The 21,330-nt window shown below is 45.0% G+C and overlaps 1 protein-coding gene across 1 annotated transcript; it reads left to right on the top strand.

The window, feature by feature from the left end:
* The first annotated feature begins 1,945 nt into the window (after window positions 1-1,945).
* On the top strand, window positions 1,946-15,954 carry SHOX (short stature homeobox). Its single transcript, XM_048324434.1, has 5 exons — window positions 1,946-2,597; window positions 5,802-6,010; window positions 10,399-10,456; window positions 10,547-10,635; window positions 12,102-15,954. The coding sequence occupies exons 1-5, from the start codon at window positions 2,324-2,326 to the stop codon at window positions 12,345-12,347; spliced, it is 876 nt and encodes a 291-aa protein (XP_048180391.1). The 5' UTR covers window positions 1,946-2,323; the 3' UTR covers window positions 12,348-15,954.
* Window positions 15,955-21,330: the final 5,376 nt, after the last annotated feature.

Genomic DNA, 21,330 nt, shown 5'->3' with positions numbered 1-21,330 from the left:
AAGCCGACGCGCACCGTGCCTCTCCGGCGCTGGGGACGCGGAGTCAGTAAATATTTATCCTTGATTGCTGCTTGCTGCGAGGGAGGCAGAGGAAGACTGGGCACGGTGGGGATCGGTGCCGTTCGAACCGAGGGATGGGGAAAGTTTCCGCGGCTGGGGCCCAGCCCCGGTACGGAGCCTCTCCCACGCGGGATCGCGTGCCGGTGTCCCCGCGTGTCCGTGACACCCCCGCACTACGCACCAGCCTGCACAGCAATCCACTACGAGCCCTTACACGCGCAGACTGCATGAGAGAGGCACAAGCAGCGTGTCGCGCCGGAATCTTTCCTCAGCCATACGTTACTTCCCCGTCTATCGTTTGCCTTTATTATTTATGTGGTGCCGTGTGATATACATTAGAGCCTCCGATTTGATTGGCGTTTGCGATGACAAGACCTGTTTGTTAAGTTGTAAGGCTTCCTCCGCTCCCTCACTTGTTAAACGAACTCTGGAGGAAGGATGCCACCGAGACACGACAATATAATAAATGTCAGGGGTATCCGCAGTGCCGAGATCAAATGATCAATCCTTGTCCCCTAGATAATCATTTTAAATTCGCACAGGGGGAGATTGATTTTTTTTTTTTAAGCCCTTTATTAATTGCTTCCTCGATTATTATTTTTTCCCCTCCTCCTGTGGAGGTGTTAACTCTGGTGCTGGGGGCACCTTTGGATTAATTAAACGTATTTTTAGTGTTTTAATGTTCTGCTAATTTTCAGAACAGTCCCACACTCCCCCGGAAAAGAAACAATGGCCCCTTGCTCCAACAAGGAGCCTGCTTTGGTTGAGATTCAGAGCAGAGGGTGGCGTGATGGTGGGCTCTGATTATCTCAAACTCGAGGCGAGGGAAAGGGAAGGACGTAAAAAGCCAAATGACCAGAAGACAAAATTCCTTCAAATACCGAATAACCCTTCGCGTTAAAGCCCGAGGAGAAGAGACAGAAATAAATAGCTGGGAAGTCGACTCCGCATGGGGATCAAACGATGCGGAGAGGCGCTGGGAATGCCGGCGCTGTTATCTGGAGACGAATTTCAGGCAGCTATTCAAGAGCACAGAATAATAATTATTCCAGGAGTACAACAAAAATAACTGCAGCCTACCAAGAACAAGGTGGGGAAATTATTGCCAGTTCTATGTTAAATCCAGCAGGATATGTTTCGTTCGGGAAAAAAAAAAGAAAAAAAAAAAGGCTTAATGCTCTATTTGTCGCCCACACAGTCCCGTGTTAACAAATTACCCCTCTGCTGCATGCAGCAGGATAGCTCGACATCCAGAGAAACATTTCATATTTTAATTTCCCCCTACAGTACCTTCAGACAACATAATAACAATAAACAAGAAAATAGATCCTGCAATGTTCACACGCGTCTGGAGAGACCCCCTACCTATCGATACCCCCCAGCCAAACAACCCACTCCAAATCCTCCGAACACACCGACACGGATCTCCGAGGCACCTCGCAACTTGTTTAGCTGCAGCACACGTCCCCCTCCGCGCACCCCCCCACCCACCGCCAGCCAGAACAGGCAGTACTTTTAAAAGAGCATTTTTGTTTCGCCGATTATTTTGACCGTTTAATTAAGAGAAATTAGCTAAATAGCAAATCAGGTAGAATTTCCAATGATTACAACAAATGCACATCTCCGGCTTTTTATTCATTACCTTTTTTATTGAACACTCATTTTCCTTTCCTCTTGACAGCGATACATTAAATTGCAGGAGCACAGTTATTTGGTTAGCTGTGGGTCCGTTTTTACTCACAGTGTTGCCACGCACAGGATGTCCTTAAAATCAATTAAGTCTTCCTCGACTCTCATTTCTGCAACCCATTTACAGAATGTAGATACCTATTTTCATGTTTTCCTCTTCCCCCCTCCCTTCCTTTTATTCCTCGCTCTCTCTCTCTCTCTTCCTCTCTCTCTCTCCCTCCCCCCCGCTTTTTCGCTGTTGCCTCTTTGCCTCCCTAAATCAAGGTGCAAAGATGCCAAAGAGTGATGAAATGAAAAGAAAGCCAATTGCTGGACTGAGGTGGGGGAGATAGCTGCTCGGAGTCCGCCTGCGACTATGGAGCAGTCAGTAATTGCTGGAGACAGGGAGAGCTGGGGGCTGGGCTGAGGTAGCCATGTATAAATAGTGTGATCTCAAATTGAAAGGCATAAATAACAGCAGGAGTGATCTAACCCTATACAGCCCATCTTCTACGTGCAAAAACAGCGTGCGGAGGACGGCCACATCTCCGATTGAAAACAAGTGGATCTCTGTGGATAAGATCACCGGGCAGCCATGGAAGAACTTACGGCTTTTGTATCCAAATCTTTTGACCAGAAAAGCAAAGAGAGCAGCAGCGGCAGTGGCAGCGGCAACAAGAAGGAGACGATCACGTACAGGGAAGTTTTGGAGAGTGGGTTGGCTCGCTCTAGGGAGCTTGGAAACTCTGATTCTAACCTGCAGGACATGACCGAGAGCAGCAACCATTGCCCGGTGCATCTTTTCAAAGACCACGTAGAGAGCGACAAGGACAAACTGAAGGAGTTCAACACGGGCAGGACAGCGGAAGGTAAGAGCAGGGCTGGGCGCCCTCGGCCCCGCGCTTCTCGCCGGCAGCCCCGGTCCCCTTCCCGGCTGCCCCTGGCTTTCCGCGGCGGGGGCGACTTGGTCACCGCGGCCCCGGTTCCGGCCCCGGCGGGGCGAGCGGGATCGCCTCCCGCATCCTGCTTCCCTCCTGCGGTCACCTCCCTCCCGCAGCGGCGGGAACACAGGCTTAGGAACACGTACTCCTGCATGCATAACGTGAGTGTAGCCGTGAAAAATAAGTCACAACTTCGGTCCTGCCCCCCCGCCGGCCCCCGTTCACATCCGAAATCGATCCGGTGCGTTAGGCGTTCTCTCGCCTGGGGGAAGGGGGCAGCGCAGCACGTCAGACGTTTTTGTCTATCTGTGTATTTTTGTACGAGGAAACCTTGTCCGGGTAGTTTTAATGCCTTAGGAGACCTGTTCTTCCTGCTTCCGGGCCGTCAGGATGCTGCTGCTTGTTCTGGGAGAAAGCGGCGTGTGGAGAGGGCTCTCCCTGGACGTTTTGTCTTGGGTCGGTCAGCCTGTCCTGCTCAGAGGCTCCGACCGGCGGGGACGAGAAGGAGGAGAGGAGCCTGGCTGTGGGGCAGCTGCCCGGACCCGGTGAGACAGAACGTCGCTGCGGCGAGAGGCACCGGCCGGCCCGGCCGACTGCTCCCTCGGTCCCCTGCCAGTTCTCTCACCTGGGCCAGGGCACGGCACCCCGCCGACCGACGGGCAAAACGCCATTCCTTCTCTAAGCAACGACAACAACAACAACAACAAATTTAAAATATGTGTATTTTTTGAAGCAAGACAACTAAAAATCCCGCACAGGCTCACTGGGGAAGGAGAGACTAAATATGACGGGGGGATTAGAAAGTTGAGAAAGTGTCTCTAGGCAAGTTAGACAGGTGGACCTGCCTGGGGAGCTACTGGCTAGCTTGGGGTAATAAAAACCAGTTAATAGGTTGGGGAGCAACAACCAGCCTTTCAGCTGTTTCCTACTGTTTGATCTTGTTTAATATAACACTGGGCGATTTAATTTACAGCCCAAACTTTTATTTTATATCCTTCTCTTTTCTACCTGCTCCCCAAACAGAAGAACGGGGTATAACCACGTATTCGGGTACCCGTATTTCTGCACAAGCCAGTACCACTCAGCTCTGCTTATTTTCCTTCTCTGGTCGAGAGACTGAAAAATAAGAACGTTCAGTTTAAGGGAATCATTCGCGCAGGAGATGATTTTTAAAAATGAAAACAGGGCATGCTTCAGCAATCAAAAATGAAATGCGAACGAACGAAAAAAACCCCTCTACTACTCTCCCTTTCCCCGTGAATCGAAATTCTGGTTTATATGTTTAGCTAATCTAATCTAATCTATGGAGAGAGGCTGGGGGTGGGGATGGAAGGGAGGAGTTGGAAAGAGCTGAGATGCTTGTGACAGTTTAAATTCATGCCAGGTTTCAGTCTAATTTCAACTGATTCCGGCGTGTGATTTCAGTCCCACCGATATGCTAGTTAATATTTTATACCTATCACGGACATGCTGTAGCCTCGGAAAAGAGACAGCTTTTGAACGCGCCTGATTTTCCCTAGGCATTTGCTGGGTTAGCACCCTCGTCTTTTCATAGGGATTCCCTTTACAGGAGAAATGAGAACAAAACGCCATTAAAACCAACCACCGAATATCCCCATCCGGAGGCCAGACCCTTCGCAAAGTTTTATGTAGCCAGTATCAGCCCGGAGCCAGGAGGAACAATCACGGCCAGGGACAGTTTTCATTTTGGAAGTGAAAACGAGTGCTTCGACTTCGGTCCGGCCTTACTTAAGCCCAGATGCAGTTCAGGACGCTTTATTATGTTTAATTAACTTACGATTTGCAGTTTATAATTTGCATTTTGGGATGCCCCTAAGTATATAGGTTAACATATGTGCATGCACACATTACTGGGTGTGTGTATACACACGTACATATGTATATAATATCTGTGTATTTGGTGAGGGAAAAGGGACTTAATTCGGGATCATCCGCAGACGCGTCTCCCCCCAGATCCACACCACCCAGAAGGTGAGGCACGACAAAGGAGGCAGTCAGAACTGGCTCGTCCCGGGACTCCGCCAGTGCCCGCGCTGGATACGCACCCGGCGGGGCGCCCCAGGCAGGCAGGGGATCCCGGGGAACCGGTTCAGCCTAAAGAGGTGTCCCCCGCTGCAGCATCTCTTCCTCTTTTCGTTAGCTGGATTTAAAAAAAGGGACAGTGCCTTAGGCCTCCCGGCATTAAGGAAAAGGAGAAAAATTATAATAATAAAAAAGAAGGAAATAATTTGCCAAAGCAAAAGAAATCTTCCTACCCAAGACAGAAAAGGGGAGCTGTTTTACCCGCTGCGCCCACAGCCCACCTCCCCTCTGCCCGGGACAAACATGCTCAGCGGCTGCCTCTGGTCGCAAGCTCTCCACAAGCCCTGTTGGAGTCCCTGAAGGTTGGGAGGGTTCCTGCTGTTTCGGAGGGGCTGGGAGTGACCCATGGCCCTGGAGTCCTCTGTCCCGCACAGGGCCATGGGTCACCGCAGCGGGACCGCTGCCCCCGTGGTTTCGACCCGCTGGCAGATATTTTGGGGGAAAGAGGGTTGACAAGGAGGAGAGAGACGGGCGGTCTCGGTCTCATGCCCAGGGAAAGTTTCTTTTACGAGGCAAATATTTTCACAGTGGATTCACCATGACAGCAGTAGGGAGCTTCTTGCATAACCCTCTCTGGGAGAAAACGTCGCCGGAGAAACCCCCTTCCCCCACCTCTTCTCTCTGCTGGAGGTATCGGGGGGCCGGCGGTTTTCCTACCAACCCCTTCCCCGAACTGCTCGTGCCAATGGGCCGGCAGGGCTTCCTCCTAACCCTGGAAAGAAAATAAAATGATATTTATCTGTATAGGTTTTCTGATAGGGCATCAGACAGGCAAGGCAGCGCGGCTCCCTTCCACCCTCCGGCCCTTGGGCGAGCTGCCCCCTGCCCGGCGTTGAGCCTGTAGCGGAGCTCAGCCCCCCTCGCCCCTGCGGGGCCTGCCCGGGGACCTCCTGCCCGCCCGCCAGCTGCACCCGCAAGTTGTGCTGAGTTTGGGGACGAAGACGGGAGGAGGGAGACCCCCGTGTGAGAGAATTTCGAAGAGGTGCGAGGGGAGGCTCAGTGTCATTTTCTTCTTCCCCCTCCCGGCAGGGATCTACGAATGCAAAGAGAAGAGAGAAGATGTGAAATCAGAAGATGAAGACGGACAGACCAAGCTTAAACAAAGGAGAAGCAGAACCAATTTCACACTAGAGCAGCTGAACGAGCTGGAAAGACTTTTTGATGAGACTCACTATCCAGATGCCTTCATGAGGGAGGAACTAAGCCAGAGGCTGGGACTGTCTGAAGCTAGGGTTCAGGTAAGAGAAGGGCTCTGTTCCTGGAAACGTCCTCACCTCACTTCCTAACTGCCAGCGGATCCTAGCACAGTGCCCCGTTTCATGCAAAACGGGGAGGTGAAGGCAGAGGTGACACGTGTGATGGGGAAGCTGTTTGCAAGTCTGCTGTACCTGTCCTGCCAAACAGTTATTCTGCTCTGGGAATATCTGCCCGTGTCTTGCGTTTCCTAGGAAGGCGGTTTAAAGTTTTTTTTTTTTTTGGTACTTGTGTGGGGTAGGGTGGTTGGGTGGTGATAATGTTGACAAGTCTCTAATAACTGAACGATTTTTTTTTAATTTAAAATTTCTTTTTTCCCGTTGCAAACGTGCCATTTACTCTCCCTTAATCCTTACTTTCTTCCCGCTTTTTATTTTATGGGGCCATTATGGGGAAAAAAAGAAAAAGGCCAGAAAACAATTGCCTGAATAAGGCTAGACGGTTTGGGTGCTGAGGGACGGGATTAGCCAGGGCCGGGGGAAAGGTGCCGGCTCTGATTCGCACAGCAAGCGTATGAATGCATGCCACCCCATCTGGTGGAGGTTCCCCCCGTCCCTCTCATCCCGCTTCAGAGGCAGCTAAATGCCAATTAGACTTCGAAATCTTGAAAATAGATCCCGGTTGCTGTAGTCCTGGGGCCACCAGAGCTGTCTGTTTGGGTGGCTCCACATCGATTATTTTAAAATTCGATTTTCAGTTTGATGCAGAGGAAAAATACTCCTTTCCCCCAAGCCAACTGGGGAATGCTTCCACAAAACAGACATAATATTAAAAGAAACTAAATCCCCCAACCAAACAAAAAACCCCAACATAGAAATAATTATCAAAAATTGACCTAGAAAAAATTAATAAGATCAACCTGTGGCTCTCTGAGCAGGCCCAGAGCAGGAGAAACCTGAAGGAAATCCCTTCTTGGATTAAAATTCTGTGCTTGGCCTAACAGACACAAACCAAACTAAAACTCAAGAAGAAAAAGTCACCAAGGCAACCCCTCCACAGAACAAAACGCCTTCACACCATGGAGATAAGAGATGCCCATGTATATGTATATCTGCCTATAGGAGTGTGCGGGTGGCTATGCATAGGCATGGCTACGGCTCTGTGGGCATGGATGGAGGCCTCCATGCCTTGCCCTCACTCCCGGGGCACAGCGAGAAGTTAAGATATATGGCCCCGAGATGGAGTGGGGAGAGGGGTCTGTTTGACCCCCTCTTTAACCGTGGAAAGCAAGCAGACAGCACACTGCTCGGCCAGCATTTGCCTGAGCAAGCCACTACCTCGCTTTAAACAACTATCTCCTGGAGGCAAATCCTGAAATAAATGGACTATCTGGGTTGTTTTCGTTCTTTTTTTTTTTTTTTTTTCTCTCCTTCTTTTAAGGTTTTATTCTCCCCTCAGCTCCTGCCACACTCAGTACAAACCGAGCTGGGCAAGGGATGGTGCCGCGCATATGCCTTAGGAATGGCAGCTTGCAGGGAGTATTGCAGGGGTTCAGAGTGCTGCTGGCCTACTTTCTCCTGGAAGATTGATCTAACCACACCATATAAATTAATGAAAAGATTAAACTTTTGCTGAAGGGGACATCAACTCTTATGTCATCTTCCCAGATCTTCTTACTTGGGCTCTGTAATATCTTTCCAAGGCCTTGATGTACTGTTTCTATAAAAATAAATTACTTGTAATTGAATTCTGCACTCTTTCTTTCAAGTACTTTATTACTGAGGAGCACCTTAACAGGATGTTCATAGTTACAGGAAAATTGGTGCTTCAAGTGCTTACAGATCTTAAAACAGCACACACACAAACAAACAAACAAAAACAAACAAAAAGAATCAGGAGGAGATTATGACCGAGATTAAAAAAAAAAAAAAGAGTATTTAATAATTTTATATAAGAGGTTTGCATGGATTAAAAACCCCCATACATAAAATAAGTATAAAGAGGAAAAAGAGGAAAATGGGTAATTAATTAGGAAATAAGCGGAGAATTAATATCCATCAATAAGTGGAAGCAGAAAAAAAGAGAAAAAGACAGAAAAGGGAAAGGTATTTTTTTTTTCTAATACTTTTAGAATTGTTCTCTAATTCCTATCTGAACCTCTTGTCCCTTGCTGTTAAAGGATATAGTTTCAATTTAGCGTGGAAATTTGCTGTAAATAAATTGAAGCTCCTATGGTAGCTAGTCCTTATTAACCTTTTATTTTTAGTGTTGTACTGGAAACTCATATCACCCAGCTGTCAGGGTTATAATTGAAAGTTATGAGACCATAGTGAGGAGCAGGCAGTAATTCAATTACAACAAATATCTTTGGGTTTATGGTGCAGGGCTAAATTAAATGTCATTATTCACTGTCTCTAATGGAAATCAAAAGGAAATCAGATTAGAGCATTTGTGAAAGAAATCACTGAGTGATCCTTAATGAAGAAATAACTGTCTAAAACAGTGTACTGTGCTTTACTTAGCATATTCATGACTAATTGGAATTGATCGCGAATCACACCAAGCCTGATTTATTATCGCTTAACGCAGTGGCTAATTCATCACTTTTATTCCTCATAACCTTATTTTTTCGTAGCTAAAGGGAAAGGGCACTTCGTTTTCGAGATTTAAATATAATTTCGGTTTGAAAGATGTTCTGATTTGCAAGAGAAGTTGTTTAAACGCTGCTTAAATTTCTTCTGACAATTTACACTGCTTTGGCGAGGCGGGGGGGCGTGGGGAACACACACAAGGAGATTTCCTGCAAGGATTTACCACAGTAGAAAAACGTATTATTGTCGCTACAGCTCGATAATATTTTGCATGCTCATATTTAAATACGTATATACATGCATATAAATCCCTAACGGCCCGGTTAAAAGGAGAAGCGATGCATGTTGTTAATATTGGCGTATTGTTGGTAGGGAAAAATAAGCTTGTGCCGCGCTGTGCAGGGCAGCGGGACGGCAGTGATGCCCGCTTAGCGCGGGGAGGGCTGCGCTGGCGACAGCCGTAAGGGACAGGAACCGGGACTGGTGGGTGGGTGGGTGGGTGGGTCTGTCTGTCTGTCCGTCTGTCTGTCCGTCGGTCGGTCGATCGATCGATCTGTCCGCACCCGCGGCGCTCCGCCGTTGCCCGCTGCGCGCTTCCCCCACAGACACCCTAGGCAGGAAAAATGGTGCGCTAAATCAGAGAAGGCCAATACCTACTTAAGAAAATCACTGAGGTACCCGAGGTAATTAATGCCTTCGGAAGCCTTTCTTTGCACTAATTACTCCGTTGTAAATGACCATCATTAAGGCAATTGAAGAAAGCTTGAAGGGAAAATTTGATGTAGGAAGTGCAGTTAGTATTAATTAACCGTATGATCTCTTGGCAAGTGCAAGAACATCAAAGGTTGTAGGTGTTTACTTAGATACAAGATTTTATCAGCGGTGAAAGTCAATGTTTGTCCATATTCGGTAGGTTTTGGTGTAAAGATAAGGGTCCGCAAAATATTTTGGCCCGCACTTCTGACGATGTTTTGCGGAGAGATGCTAATCAAGCACGGCAGAAGGGGAAATGTAAAGGAAGGTCTAAAATGCCCCTGGAAAAGAGGCACGGGAAGTGCAGTGGCAGCTGCAAAGTTCTGCGATTGTTTGAGTGAGAACGGCTGGAATTGGGGCAGTATTATCGAATTACAGGCATTTCTCGGGTGCATAAGCACTTCTTTACATCCCAGCCTGCAAAAGATGCTGCTCTTGTCTGTCCAGAAGTCTGAGGAAGAGAATTTTATTTTCTTTAACATGTAAGGAACGGTGAATGATTCAGACCCTTTTGCGAAAGTTCAGTGTCTCGCATCTTGTCGGAGATCATCGATTTCAAGCCCGGCTCGGGAGAGGGCAGGAAGTCCAGTCTCTTGGGGGCCAGACCCCGGAGTCTGACCTGGCCCACGCTGGCTCTTCCCGGGCTGTTTGAGATTACTAGGAAGGGTACGAGGGTCCCACCCGTCCTGCGGGTGGTCTTATTGTCGCTCCAGACGGGTGGCACAAAGACCGCCACTGCCTGCCAAGGGGATGAGGGGGCCCCCGAGACTCGGTGCTAAGCGGCAGGCTCCCGGTCTCTTCGGCTGCGAGGGCACTTCCCACCTCCTATGTTCGACTGGGGGACCACAACAAGGAGCAGGACCTCTCCCCCGAACAGCCCCCACAGCAGCACAGAGAGGGGCTCACTCCCCCTTGGGTTGAGAGGCTCCCCTCGGCTGCTCCCGAGGAGGGACTTCAGCGGAGTTGTTCAGTCACTCGCCTCACCCTTCCATCCCTAGCTCCTGCGAAAATGCTCCCCTTAGCAGCTGCCTAGGCCACCTCCATTTTTCTGTTGTTGTTTTGTTTTTGTTTGCTTTTTCTTTTTACAGGTCTGGTTCCAGAACAGGAGAGCAAAGTGCCGAAAGCAGGAAAACCAGATGCACAAAGGTGGGTTAGGGGTGCGGACCGGCCGGGCGGTGGTAGCCTCGGAGCCCCGGGGTGCCTCCGTCACTCACCCAGCCCTGTCTCTCCCCGCAGGTGTGATCCTGGGAACCGCCAGCCATTTAGACGCCTGCAGAGTAGCCCCCTATGTGAATATGGGAGCCCTGAGGATGCCTTTCCAACAGGTAGTTAGCTCCGGTTTTATTTTACTTTCCCTCAGCAAGCTCCGACCCCCATCCGTTTGCCCGGGAGGAAGCCGGACACGTTTACAAGTGCCATTTATATAGAAGTTGGCAGGTATTAAAAACAGACTGTAAAACTTCGTGAAGGAGCCCCTGCCCTGCTTTCGGGAGCTCAGCGCTCCTCGGGGCCGGGGAGAGGACGGAGCGGGGGGTCCCGCGGCCCCGGGAGGGGCCGGCGGGGCTAAGGGCCCCTCCGCCGCCGTGCGATGGGCTGGCACACGGCCCCAGGCCGCCCGCAGACCGGCCTGGCCTCCCGGGGGCGCATGGCCTTCCCCGGGCGGGGTGGGCCCGGGAGCGCCCGGGAAAGCCCGTCCGCCTTCTGCGAGGACCGAGCGGCTCGGCCCCGAGCAGCCCAGGGGGCTTCGGTCTCCTCCTGGTGCCGGAGAGGGCTGTGGGAGAAGGCTTTTCCACCCGATGGGCGAAACCATAAGGGGGAAAAGCTATGCGGACCCTTACGCTGTCGTTCCCCTCCTCTTTCCGAGGCGGGCTGTCGAGACCGGTCCTTTTCCGATGGACGCGGCCACCCCCGGAGGTGGGAGGCTGCTCTCAAATGCTCTGCCATCGTGGTGGTCAGCCAGGACAGGGGCAGTGGCAGAGTGCAGGCACCGACGCCACTGTGAGGCCTGGGTCCATGCCCCAGCGAGGCACAGCCAGCCGGGGAAGGCCGCTGGGGAAAACCGGGGCCAGGGAGATGAAATTCCGTTCCCGCTTCTAGCCGGTTGTAACTCTCCCTCCCTCGTTCTTTTTTTTTTTTTTTTTTTTTTTTTTTTTTTTTTTTTTCGGTCAATTAATCCGGGAATTGATTTTTTCCAGCCCAAAGGGACCCTCCACCACCTTCTCCGTCTCGGAGACACGTGGAGCTGACAGATTAATTGTATTGATTTTTAAAAGACATATTTGGACCAAAATAATTAAATACATAAATAAACTCTCCCCCACTCCTCCCCGAACCTACCCGGAGCTGAAATCTCTCAGTCAACCCAACGTGTTTGTGTAGGTCTAGAAAGCTCCAAAGCAAACAGTAGCCGGCTATAGAAGGGACCCATGGCCAAAGAGTTTTTAGCAAGGTATAAATAAACATCCCTGGAAAAAAAAAAAAAAAATTAGCTATTTAGCACTTGTTGGCGCCCGTGCGTTGGGCCGCATTTATTTATTTATTTATTTATTTATTTATTTATTTATTTATTTATTTATTACCACGAGGAGGAGGGTTGAACGTGTCTCTGTGCCCTTGGCTGAGCAAGGGGCGGAGGTTTGCCGCCCTGACTGCGGGGGGAACTCCGCTCACAAGTTGGTCTTTTCATCCGCCGGGCTCCCGGGCAGGGTGGAGGTGCGGGGTGGGTTGGGGGGCTGTGCGCCCCACGCCGCGGGCTCGGGACTGACGCCGTGTCTCTGCCACCGCCGCCCAGGTCCAGGCGCAGCTGCAGCTGGAGGGCGTGGCCCACGCGCACCCGCACCTGCACCCGCACCTGGCGGCCCACGCGCCCTACCTGATGTTCCCGCCGCCGCCCTTCGGGCTGCCCATCGCCTCCCTGGCGGAGTCCGCCTCCGCCGCCGCCGTGGTGGCCGCTGCCGCCAAGAGCAACAGCAAGAACTCCAGCATCGCCGACCTGCGGCTGAAGGCCCGCAAGCACGCCGAGGCCCTGGGGCTCTGACACGCTTCCCCCGAGCCCCACTTCACACCCCGCCCCGGGTGCCCGCGGCGGGCGGGTGTGTGACCCGCACGGACCGCCGCTCTGCCCCCCCGCTCCTCCTCATCCTCCTCCTTCCTGGCCGCAGGGCGAGCAGCGAGCGCTCCGGCCGCCCTGCCGCCTTATCTCTTTTTTATTTTATTCTATATTTTTGTTTTGTTTTGTTTTTATTTCTTTCCCGTTCCCCGAGGTCTGCGAGCGCTCGGCGGCTGCGCCCTCCCGCCACTCCGCTCGCCCGCTCGGCCCCAGGGACTCGGCGGCCGGGAGGTGCCGCGTGGCGCGGTGGGGACGCTCCGCCCGCCGCGGGCCCGCGGACTCAACACACGCGAGCAGCAGACACCCACCCGCGAGTCAGAGACTCCTCGGAGGACAAAGTAGGTGGGAGGAGAGAGAAAAGAGAGTTTAAAAAAAAAATCACAAAAAGAGAAAAAAAAAAAAAAAAGAAAGGAAACGATCTCTAAATTATGTTAATCTGTGAACATTGGGGACACTTTGGATTTTTGACCCTGGCAAAAGTGATCGCTCCGGCATAACGTCATCTGCTGCTGTCAGTTTTGCTACCTTGTGCATGTGTCAAACTAAACACGTTTTGAAGATCAGAAATATATTAGAACAAAACGAAACAAAACAAATAGTAATAATAATAAATAATAAATCCTTGGGGCTGGTCTCCATTAAAGATGACATTTCTTTGTTGCCAACAGTATTATTTCACTGCCATGAATCTCTTCCATCACTGAGGAGCTGCTGCTGCTGCAGAACTGGTTTGAATTTAAATGTGGAATTTCAGATCTGAGGCAAGGGCAGGTTTTTATTTTCCTTCTTTTCTTTCCTAAAAAAACCAAACCAGCAATAACAAAAAAGTGTGTCTCAAATGGCTATGTCCTTTGAAAGGAGAAAAAGAGAGAGACTAGAATTTACTAATTGTTAGTGATAACTTGAAAGATGGGAACAATAAGAAATGCACCTGTTTTGCCAGAATTACCTGAACTCAAAGAGATGTATTGTGCCATAGAAACAGGTCAGTTTTTCATTTTTTCCCCCAAATGCCTAGATCTTTGAATCAGAATCTCACTGTTTTACAGGATGTTGAAAGAATGAATTATATGTCAAAGATGGACATACGGTTTTAAGGCATAATACTGATGCAGCATTAATTTTAGTGAAATGCAATTAAGTGCAGTAAAGTGCAATACTGTAAATATTATAGATTAAAAAAAAATAGCCGTACTTATTCTGTTAATAACCGATTCTACAAGATCTATAACTTAAATCCGTTACACTCAGACTGGTGCATTGCAGCTCCTTGCCAAAATGACAGTCTGAGTCTTCTATGAATGGATAAAGTTATATGTATCACATATGGGAAAAGGTAGATACTATAATTTCTAGTCAACTTAATGTGCCATATTTCTGCGAAGCAGGCTGAAAAGTCTGTATGACACTTTCACACGATTTTAAGTAAAAAACAAAGCAACAAACCCAAACAAACTAAAACAACCCATAGAAGTGTTCGGTAGAAGAGCACAAGTTCAATATTTTGCCATTTTAATTTTTGCCTGTGATTTGGACACCAAGCAGTAAGCTAGTGCTTAAGCAGATTAACTACTACAAATCCAGCAAGGATGGAGAGTGGAGAAATTCTTCAAATTATATTTCCAAAGTGTCTGGGTTTACTGACCCTCCTCCCCAGTTCTACATTTTCTGTTATTCACTTCTAATTAGATTCGGGGTTTTTTAAAAATTTTCACTGGGGAGGAGAGAGGAAGGTACAAATAGTGGTCTTGTCTTCATCTAACAAGATAGTTATTTGTTGCCTTTGCTAACCAGGTCTGTGTTGATGGAAGGTTATCCTCTGAATAGCACCATTATTAGGCCTGCTTTTTATGTCTCGTTTAGCAATCCATTACTAGTTTTGGCTTTTGCTGATATTTATCAAATCCAAATATTACTGTAGGACAAAAATTCATGCTTAGGATAATTTTTAGAGACTTTTCTTCTTTTTTGTGTTTTGTTTTTTTTTTTTTTTTCTCCTTCAATTTTTGATATTTTCTAGCAAGCAAATTTCTGGAATGTCAAAATTGTGCCATTTCCCTTCTATTTATTACATGAGAAGTAGTTAATATCTTGGATTTGCTGGGGCTGATAAAAGTTGCCTGCCTTTTTTTGCCTCTCTGTGAAAGTCTAGTACCTTTTAAAAGCAAGGCCAAAATATAAAGGTAGCATTACTTGTTGCTGAGAAATACAGACCAAATCTGAGGCAATTAACAATTTCTTATTGAAACAAGACATTGTCTAGAAAGTAAAATGTTATTCATGATGATGTATGAAATTCTGGCTAAAATGAGAAATATTTGAAGTAGTTCCAGCACTTCTAAAATGCAGATCTGAAAAAGAATAAACATTACCATAAAGGTGGTTTAGGCTATAGTAAGTAACCTGTTGTAATGGACACCCACAGCCATTGAAGGAGAATTAGATATACAGTGTTGAAGACCAAAGGCAAAGAGCTATCGACTGAATAGGGACTGCTTGTTATCTGTACCTGTAATCTAATTTTTAGCCCTTCAAATCCTCTTTTGAGAAATTAAGAGAGGCTTACATGATTTTTTTTTGCAGTCCTGCGCTGGACTTTCAGAAAGGAGTGATTTTTACCCTCAAATAATTCCATAGAATGAACTTATTGAAGTTGTAGGGTTGGGATATGAATTTTCTCAGTCATCTGAGATGCTGACAAGTGCTACCAATCTCAGTGTTACACATACAATATGCATCCACTTTGTATGGGAAGGAATAACTTTCTACCTTTGTTGTTCTAGATACAAACACAGCAAAAAAAGCCTGTAGACTTCTCTCAGAAATTTTACTTCTTTATTGTATTCAAAAACCAGCGGCAACATGAATATAATTCCCTGCTAAGATGAAACAAGGCTGGTAGTGTAGCATACATCTTTGCAGAATGAAATATTCTTACTTTTTTTCTGAGTGCTTTCAATGGATGTCTCAAGGACAGTCTTGCTCTCTACCACAGAAGGGAAGAAGGTGGCAAGATTTATCAGCTTAGCCTGCTTTGAAGGAGGTACCACAGCTCAGCCTGGGGAGAGGGGCAGGGTCTTGCTGGGAATCTATCAAGGTGCTTCATGCTGCTCTTGCATTTCATTTAGCATGAAAGGAAATGAAAATGTGCGCTGTGTAAGGGTTGTTGCCAAAACTGGTTCTGCTTTGCTTTCTTTAATGGGCCAATTACATTAATGAGGGTAAAAAAGCTTTGCCTTGTTTTGGATGATGCACACAGGTAACCTCCTCTTCTTATCATCTTTACATCATTGGGAAGAAATGAGGCATCCTACCTGGCCTATCATGTATTGGACTGTACTTTTCTCTAAGTCACTGTGGCTCCATTCACCATATGGAGCTCCAGTGATCTGTACAAGCTGAGAATTTGGACCAAAGCATCTACTCCATCTCTGTTAATGTGTGGTCTCTTTTTGTTCGTTTGTTTGTTTTGTTTTTGTTTTTTGTTTTCTTAAGTAGGTTGGAGGTTGAAGATAACATAGTCATGGTCCTGAAGTGCTCATTGTTTTGTTTTTGTTTTTTGTTTTCTTAAGCAGGTTGGAGGTTGAAGATAACATAGTCATGGTCCTGAAGTGCTCATTAAAGTCTAAAAGTATTGTAATTGTTTGAGATTCTTAGGCATGCCAAGCCTCATTTATTGTTCACCATCATCCAGCCTGATCTTTGTGTAATCTTTGATTTGAGAAGTGTGAGATTTCCAGGATCATCAAAACAGCAGCCACTGAGCAGAATTTCCTTGGAGGAGGCCTTCATTTAGCATATGTGGATTGCTAAAGAATCTTTCTCGGAAGATTCGTCTGGTATTTGAAAAATAACTTGAATGAATGCCAAATGAATAATGATGTTTATAAGCAAGACTATAAAAAAGGCTTCATGCCTTACATGGGCCCCTTTATAATGGAAAGAATAGATTCTGGGATTTTTTGAAACTGTCAAATAAGTTAAAGTACTTCATTCATTTGTACTAAAATAGCCAGTTGACTCCATGGCTCATTTGTATTGACCTGGAAATATGCGAAAAAAATTATACTGAAAGTTTTTTTGTTTAGTAGGGTCATATAGAAGTAGTGACATTTTGGTTAATATCATAATACTTAGCACTTATATAATGTTTATTTGCAAAGCCCTGTATAAATGTCTATTATTTAATCCTTACCCATTATGATCTAGGTAAGAATTATTATCCCCATTTTTGTAGAAATTAAGGCATATAAATCAAGGGCCAGGTCCCATCACCCATTGTCAGCACTGAGTATTATTACTTCTGTTTTTGTAATCCAGCAACATCCCCCAGATCATAATCTGTCATGAACTTTGTGGTGGCAGACAACCTTTTACATAGCTGGGGCCGTGCTCCTTGAAATTTAAATTCTGTATCTGACTTCAGCAAAAGTTTTAAGGGGCACATTGAATTTGTTTTGGAGTGTCAGAATGTGCCTGTGAGTTATTTCCACAAAACATGAAGTTACTGTCCAATTCTCTGACCCTGTATGTCAGTGAGAATTTTGTTTATGACTCAATGGGGCTGAGTTGTGTCAGTGCTAAGTCTAAAACCAAATTTCCAAGTTCCCAACAGCATGCACAAATTGCTAAGAAACTCTGATTTCCAACTTCCCCTAATATAAATTTTTCACACAGACCAAGCGTACAGATGTCAATTCTTTGCATGCTTTACCTGCTATGTCTTTTAGTCCTATGTTTGCCTATAAAATAATAATAAGACATGATTTTGAATTGACATAACATTGACACATTGGGACTGTTGACTCGAATAAAATAGACATGTAGTAGTACAGAAATCGAGATCCCTAAGGCAAACCCAGGTTATGGATTTTTTTGTTTGGTGACAAAAAATACGCATGTTTTCTGCTTGTTTAAATGTGCTAGGCAAAATCTCTCTTTTTTTTTTTAAACTGATAATTTTAGTTTTTGGAGACATTATTGCTTTGGAGATGGCAGGCTTTTTTTCCCCTTCAGTTTGAGGAAAACTTTTAAAGTATAGTAAAAATAGATTACACATCTTTCTTAGAAATGTGTTTATTTTTATAATATCTAATATGTAATGATCCAAGTGGTGTCCCTGTAATTGTTAATTTTACTTAACTCTATAAAGTGCACACAACCAATATGGTTGGAAATTTTTTGTGTTCCTGTTTAAAAAGGGTGGTTGAAGCGCCCCACTTCTCATCTGTAAGCAACCTACTCACCCCATTATATTGTTTTCTTTCCCTGATGTGACAGCATTTTCATGGCAACAAAGTTTTCAAACAGCTGTGGATAACATGGCAACAGCTTCTCATTTGGTCCTTTGAAAATCTCTACTGGTTGCAGCAAGATGTGATAGGGCTGGAGAAGGCCTGGTCTTGCTTGGAAACTAAAACAAAAAATAAAAAGAAGTGCGATGTGCTGCAGAGTGTGATCTCCTATCCTTCTGAGACGATTAGAGCCTTCTGCTTTACGCCTCATGCTTCTTGTAAAATGGCATCTCTAAGTCACTTCTTTAAAAGGTACAACAAGGGCCCTGTCAATGTAATGAGGTGGCTAATTTTATATTTGTTATTTTTTGTTAGCTGGCTTTTCTAGCCAGGTCAGTGGAAGGCCATAGGCTTTGGTGTTTGAGGCATTCTTCAAAAGGGGTATGATGCCAGATATCCCTCAAATTTTGTCTGTTAGACAGAATTGATGCTAAAAGTTGGTGCCTAATTTTAGTAAATCAGCCTAGAAATTTGCTGGTTTCCAATAAATAACTGAAACATAATGCAGTTCATACACCTTATGTTGAAAATTGATATATAACTAAAATCACTTGAAGAATGTAGAAAATATCAGATTTTGAACCTGAAGATATTTATTGAAAGACAATACTTTCATGAATCTAGGCTTATGGTATGTATTAATTACATCAAAGACAGGCAAATATCTCTGTTTCTTTGTATTAATGTATGTGGATGTTTTATTTATTTTTTGTTTGAAAAATCTAAATGTGTATTATTTTAATTATGTTGAGTGTAAATTTGACAATGCTTTGCATTTATTTTTATATTTTAAAAACCTGTTGCTTTTGCAAAAGTATGAGCAGCCAGTATGATTTGCAGTACCATAGCATTATTTTGGTTATGTATTCACAGTGTGTCTGATTTACAGACATTTCAGGGATTGCTAAAATGAAACAAACAAACAAAAAAAATCTTCAAACCCAACTAATCTTAAAAGTTTGTACCCCTTTGCTATTGCGGAAGAGAAAAGGAAACAAGCAAACAACCTTTTCTAAGGTCTTGATTATGCCAGCATGCTCCTACATGAATTCACCAGACACGTTGAGTTCCATTTTTGGAGTGTATTATGTTGAATCACATGATATGAATGTACATCTTGTAAAAGTGAGATATGAATAAACTTATAAATATTTGTAGTCATGTGTTAACGGATACGCAGAACAACTACTACCAAAGGGAATATGAATAACAAGGTATTTCCCCTTGTTAAAACAGAGCTTTTACTTCTGTATTTAATTCTTTTTCAAGCACCTTATTTGCTTTCTCCTTGTGAGGAATCAAAGCTGTGCATCTTACTCTGTAGTCATTTTATTTCACTTACAAGTCTCTCATTGGCTTTTATGCAACAGAGTTGTTATAACAAGTTGTAGCTTAGTGATGGTTAATTAAAAGTTCCTTTTTGTACCCAAGTAATAATAATAATAATAATATGGTTTTTTTTTGTTTCTATTTATTACTAGTTTGGCATCCTATTTTTTTAAAGGGGTAATAGTTTTCCCCTCGTGTTAGGAGGAATAAAGGAGCCTTCAGAATGGACCATTCTAGGGACTGTATTGTGATGGCTCTGATCTGGTGTCTGTTCAAATCAACAGGAAAGGCACTACATCAGGCTTTTATTTTTCAGGCAGTTAAGGAGTGTTTTCCATGTCCCTGCTTGGGTATGTTAGATGTAATTTTCTCCTGTAGTTTTATTCTTTCTAGTTATAATCCAGCATTCTGATCTTGAAAAGTATATTTAGGGAGTCCTCTTGTTCCCCTGCGCCATTTATTTCATCAACAGCAGCAAAGAAAACTGTGTTGGTTGGAAGTCTTTGTTAGGTCTGTGAATCAGGTTCTAAACTTCCAAACTAGTCACAAGAGTCAGGTTACCTTGTCTTGTTTGAAAGTCAGTTTGTTTGACACGTAAGTGGCATTTAAACTTTATCAGCCTTATGGTAAAGGGTAGTTTCATATCCCAGCCCTTTCCACAAGTCCTCCCAGCATCTCTTTATTCTTTCTTGTCTGCAGCTGGCTGTGTATGCTGAAGTCAGAACCTGTATCTAGCTTTTCTAACCTTGTATTTTGTGCAAGTATTTGCATTTACTGGAGTTCTGACATGGAACATAACTGAAAAGGAGTTGGTGCAATATTCCCACATCGTGATTACTGTTTTTCTCTAAGCCAGCACCACAAACTGACATCCTGTTTTTCCTGTCAATAACTGTGTAAGATACAGGCTATTATAAGAAAATTAATCCTTCCTTTTTGTAGCTCAAAGATATGTGGGCAGTGAATGGTTGTCAGCAGTACATACTGTAAGAGTTATCAGAAAAAAATAAAGCGTAACAGTGTGTGCTGAAAGATTAGCTTCTCCAGAAGACTGTCCAATAGCCATTTATGAACAAATATGCTCTAACTCTGTTATTTTCTTTTGTCTATTCATATTCAGTTTACAAGTTGAAAAGAGGTAAGTTCTTTTGGCAATTTGATTGTCAGGAAGAGAAGTTTTTTCCTCCTCATTTTCATTAATTAGCCTTTTTTTCCCAGCGGCTACTTGTTGTACTGCTTTCTAAAATCATTGACAGTTCTGAGGGAAGTTTCCTCTCTCTTGTCTTTGGGTATATTCTTTTTCTTTGCAGGAAAATTTATTTTTAATTCCAAAAAATTATACTTTGACCCTATAGCCACCAGCATTTTTGGATACTGCCTCTAGATCTCTCTAAATTTATTTGGATAAAAATAAACACGGTAACGAATTCCTCATGAATTGTCAGTAAAATTTCCTTTCTTTCTTGAGTAGCTTCTCTCTCAGACTCTTATTTTTTGAGCTGAAACATCTGAAAAGAAAATTATGAGGAGCTACACAGGAAACAGGACTGAGTATCTGCTGGCATGAATACCCTTGAACACTTGAAATTTCACCAGTATGTATGGTTCAGTCCTATATTGCCTGCATATCCAAAAGTCCAGTTAAAGGTAGAGAGAAATCTGTATACTTAAGTCTGCAGGAGCAGCCACGGAAAGACAGAGCTACATTCAAGGACCACATGTAAATTACTAGAGATTGGATAACAGAACAAAAGGAAATGTATGTAATTTCATTTCCCCGAATCAAATACTCAGACTTCATTACCAATATGATTAAGGGTAATGATCCTACTCTTATATTTAATTGCTGGTTTAAAATTGCTACCAAGAGGCTATAAAAATACAAGGTCAGAAAATTGGATCCAAAAAAGGGACCTGATGCCTCACTCTAAAGTTAGACTTCAGAGGAATTTAAGCACTTAGTTCCAAAACCTTAACACAGGACTCTTGGCTACTTCTCAAACTCTACCAAAGCCTGAGGGCTGCAGGTCTCCGGTTCCACATTTAATTTCTCCATGTACCTCGTGTTCTACTTGTGTGTGTGCCTGGCACCTGACTGATCTCTGTGGCTGGGAGGCTTGCTCTCTCCTTAGCCCGACTGAATTACAGAAATTAGGCATCTGTTTAATTTTGCTTATCTTCAGATGTTTCCAATTCAGTCAGCCACATCAGAACTTTGTCAGTGGAAGCAAGCAGACACTTTAGGCAAATAGACCTCCGGTGAGTATATTAAGGTGTGCCTTAGAAGA

Source organism: Corvus hawaiiensis, chromosome 2 (assembly GCF_020740725.1).
Source record: "Corvus hawaiiensis isolate bCorHaw1 chromosome 2, bCorHaw1.pri.cur, whole genome shotgun sequence".
Lineage (NCBI taxonomy): Eukaryota > Metazoa > Chordata > Aves > Passeriformes > Corvidae > Corvus > Corvus hawaiiensis.
This window is presented reverse-complemented; position numbering and strand designations above follow the sequence as displayed.

Coding starts and splice junctions, on each gene's coding strand:
- SHOX (XM_048324434.1), top strand. CDS start 2,324: ATGGAAGAACTTACGGCTTTTGTATCCAAATCTTTTGACCAGAAAAGC. Junction 6,011..10,398: donor TGTCTGAAGCTAGGGTTCAG/GTAAGAGAAGGG, acceptor TTCTTTTTACAG/GTCTGGTTCCAGAACAGGAG. Junction 10,457..10,546: donor GGAAAACCAGATGCACAAAG/GTGGGTTAGGGG, acceptor CTCTCCCCGCAG/GTGTGATCCTGGGAACCGCC.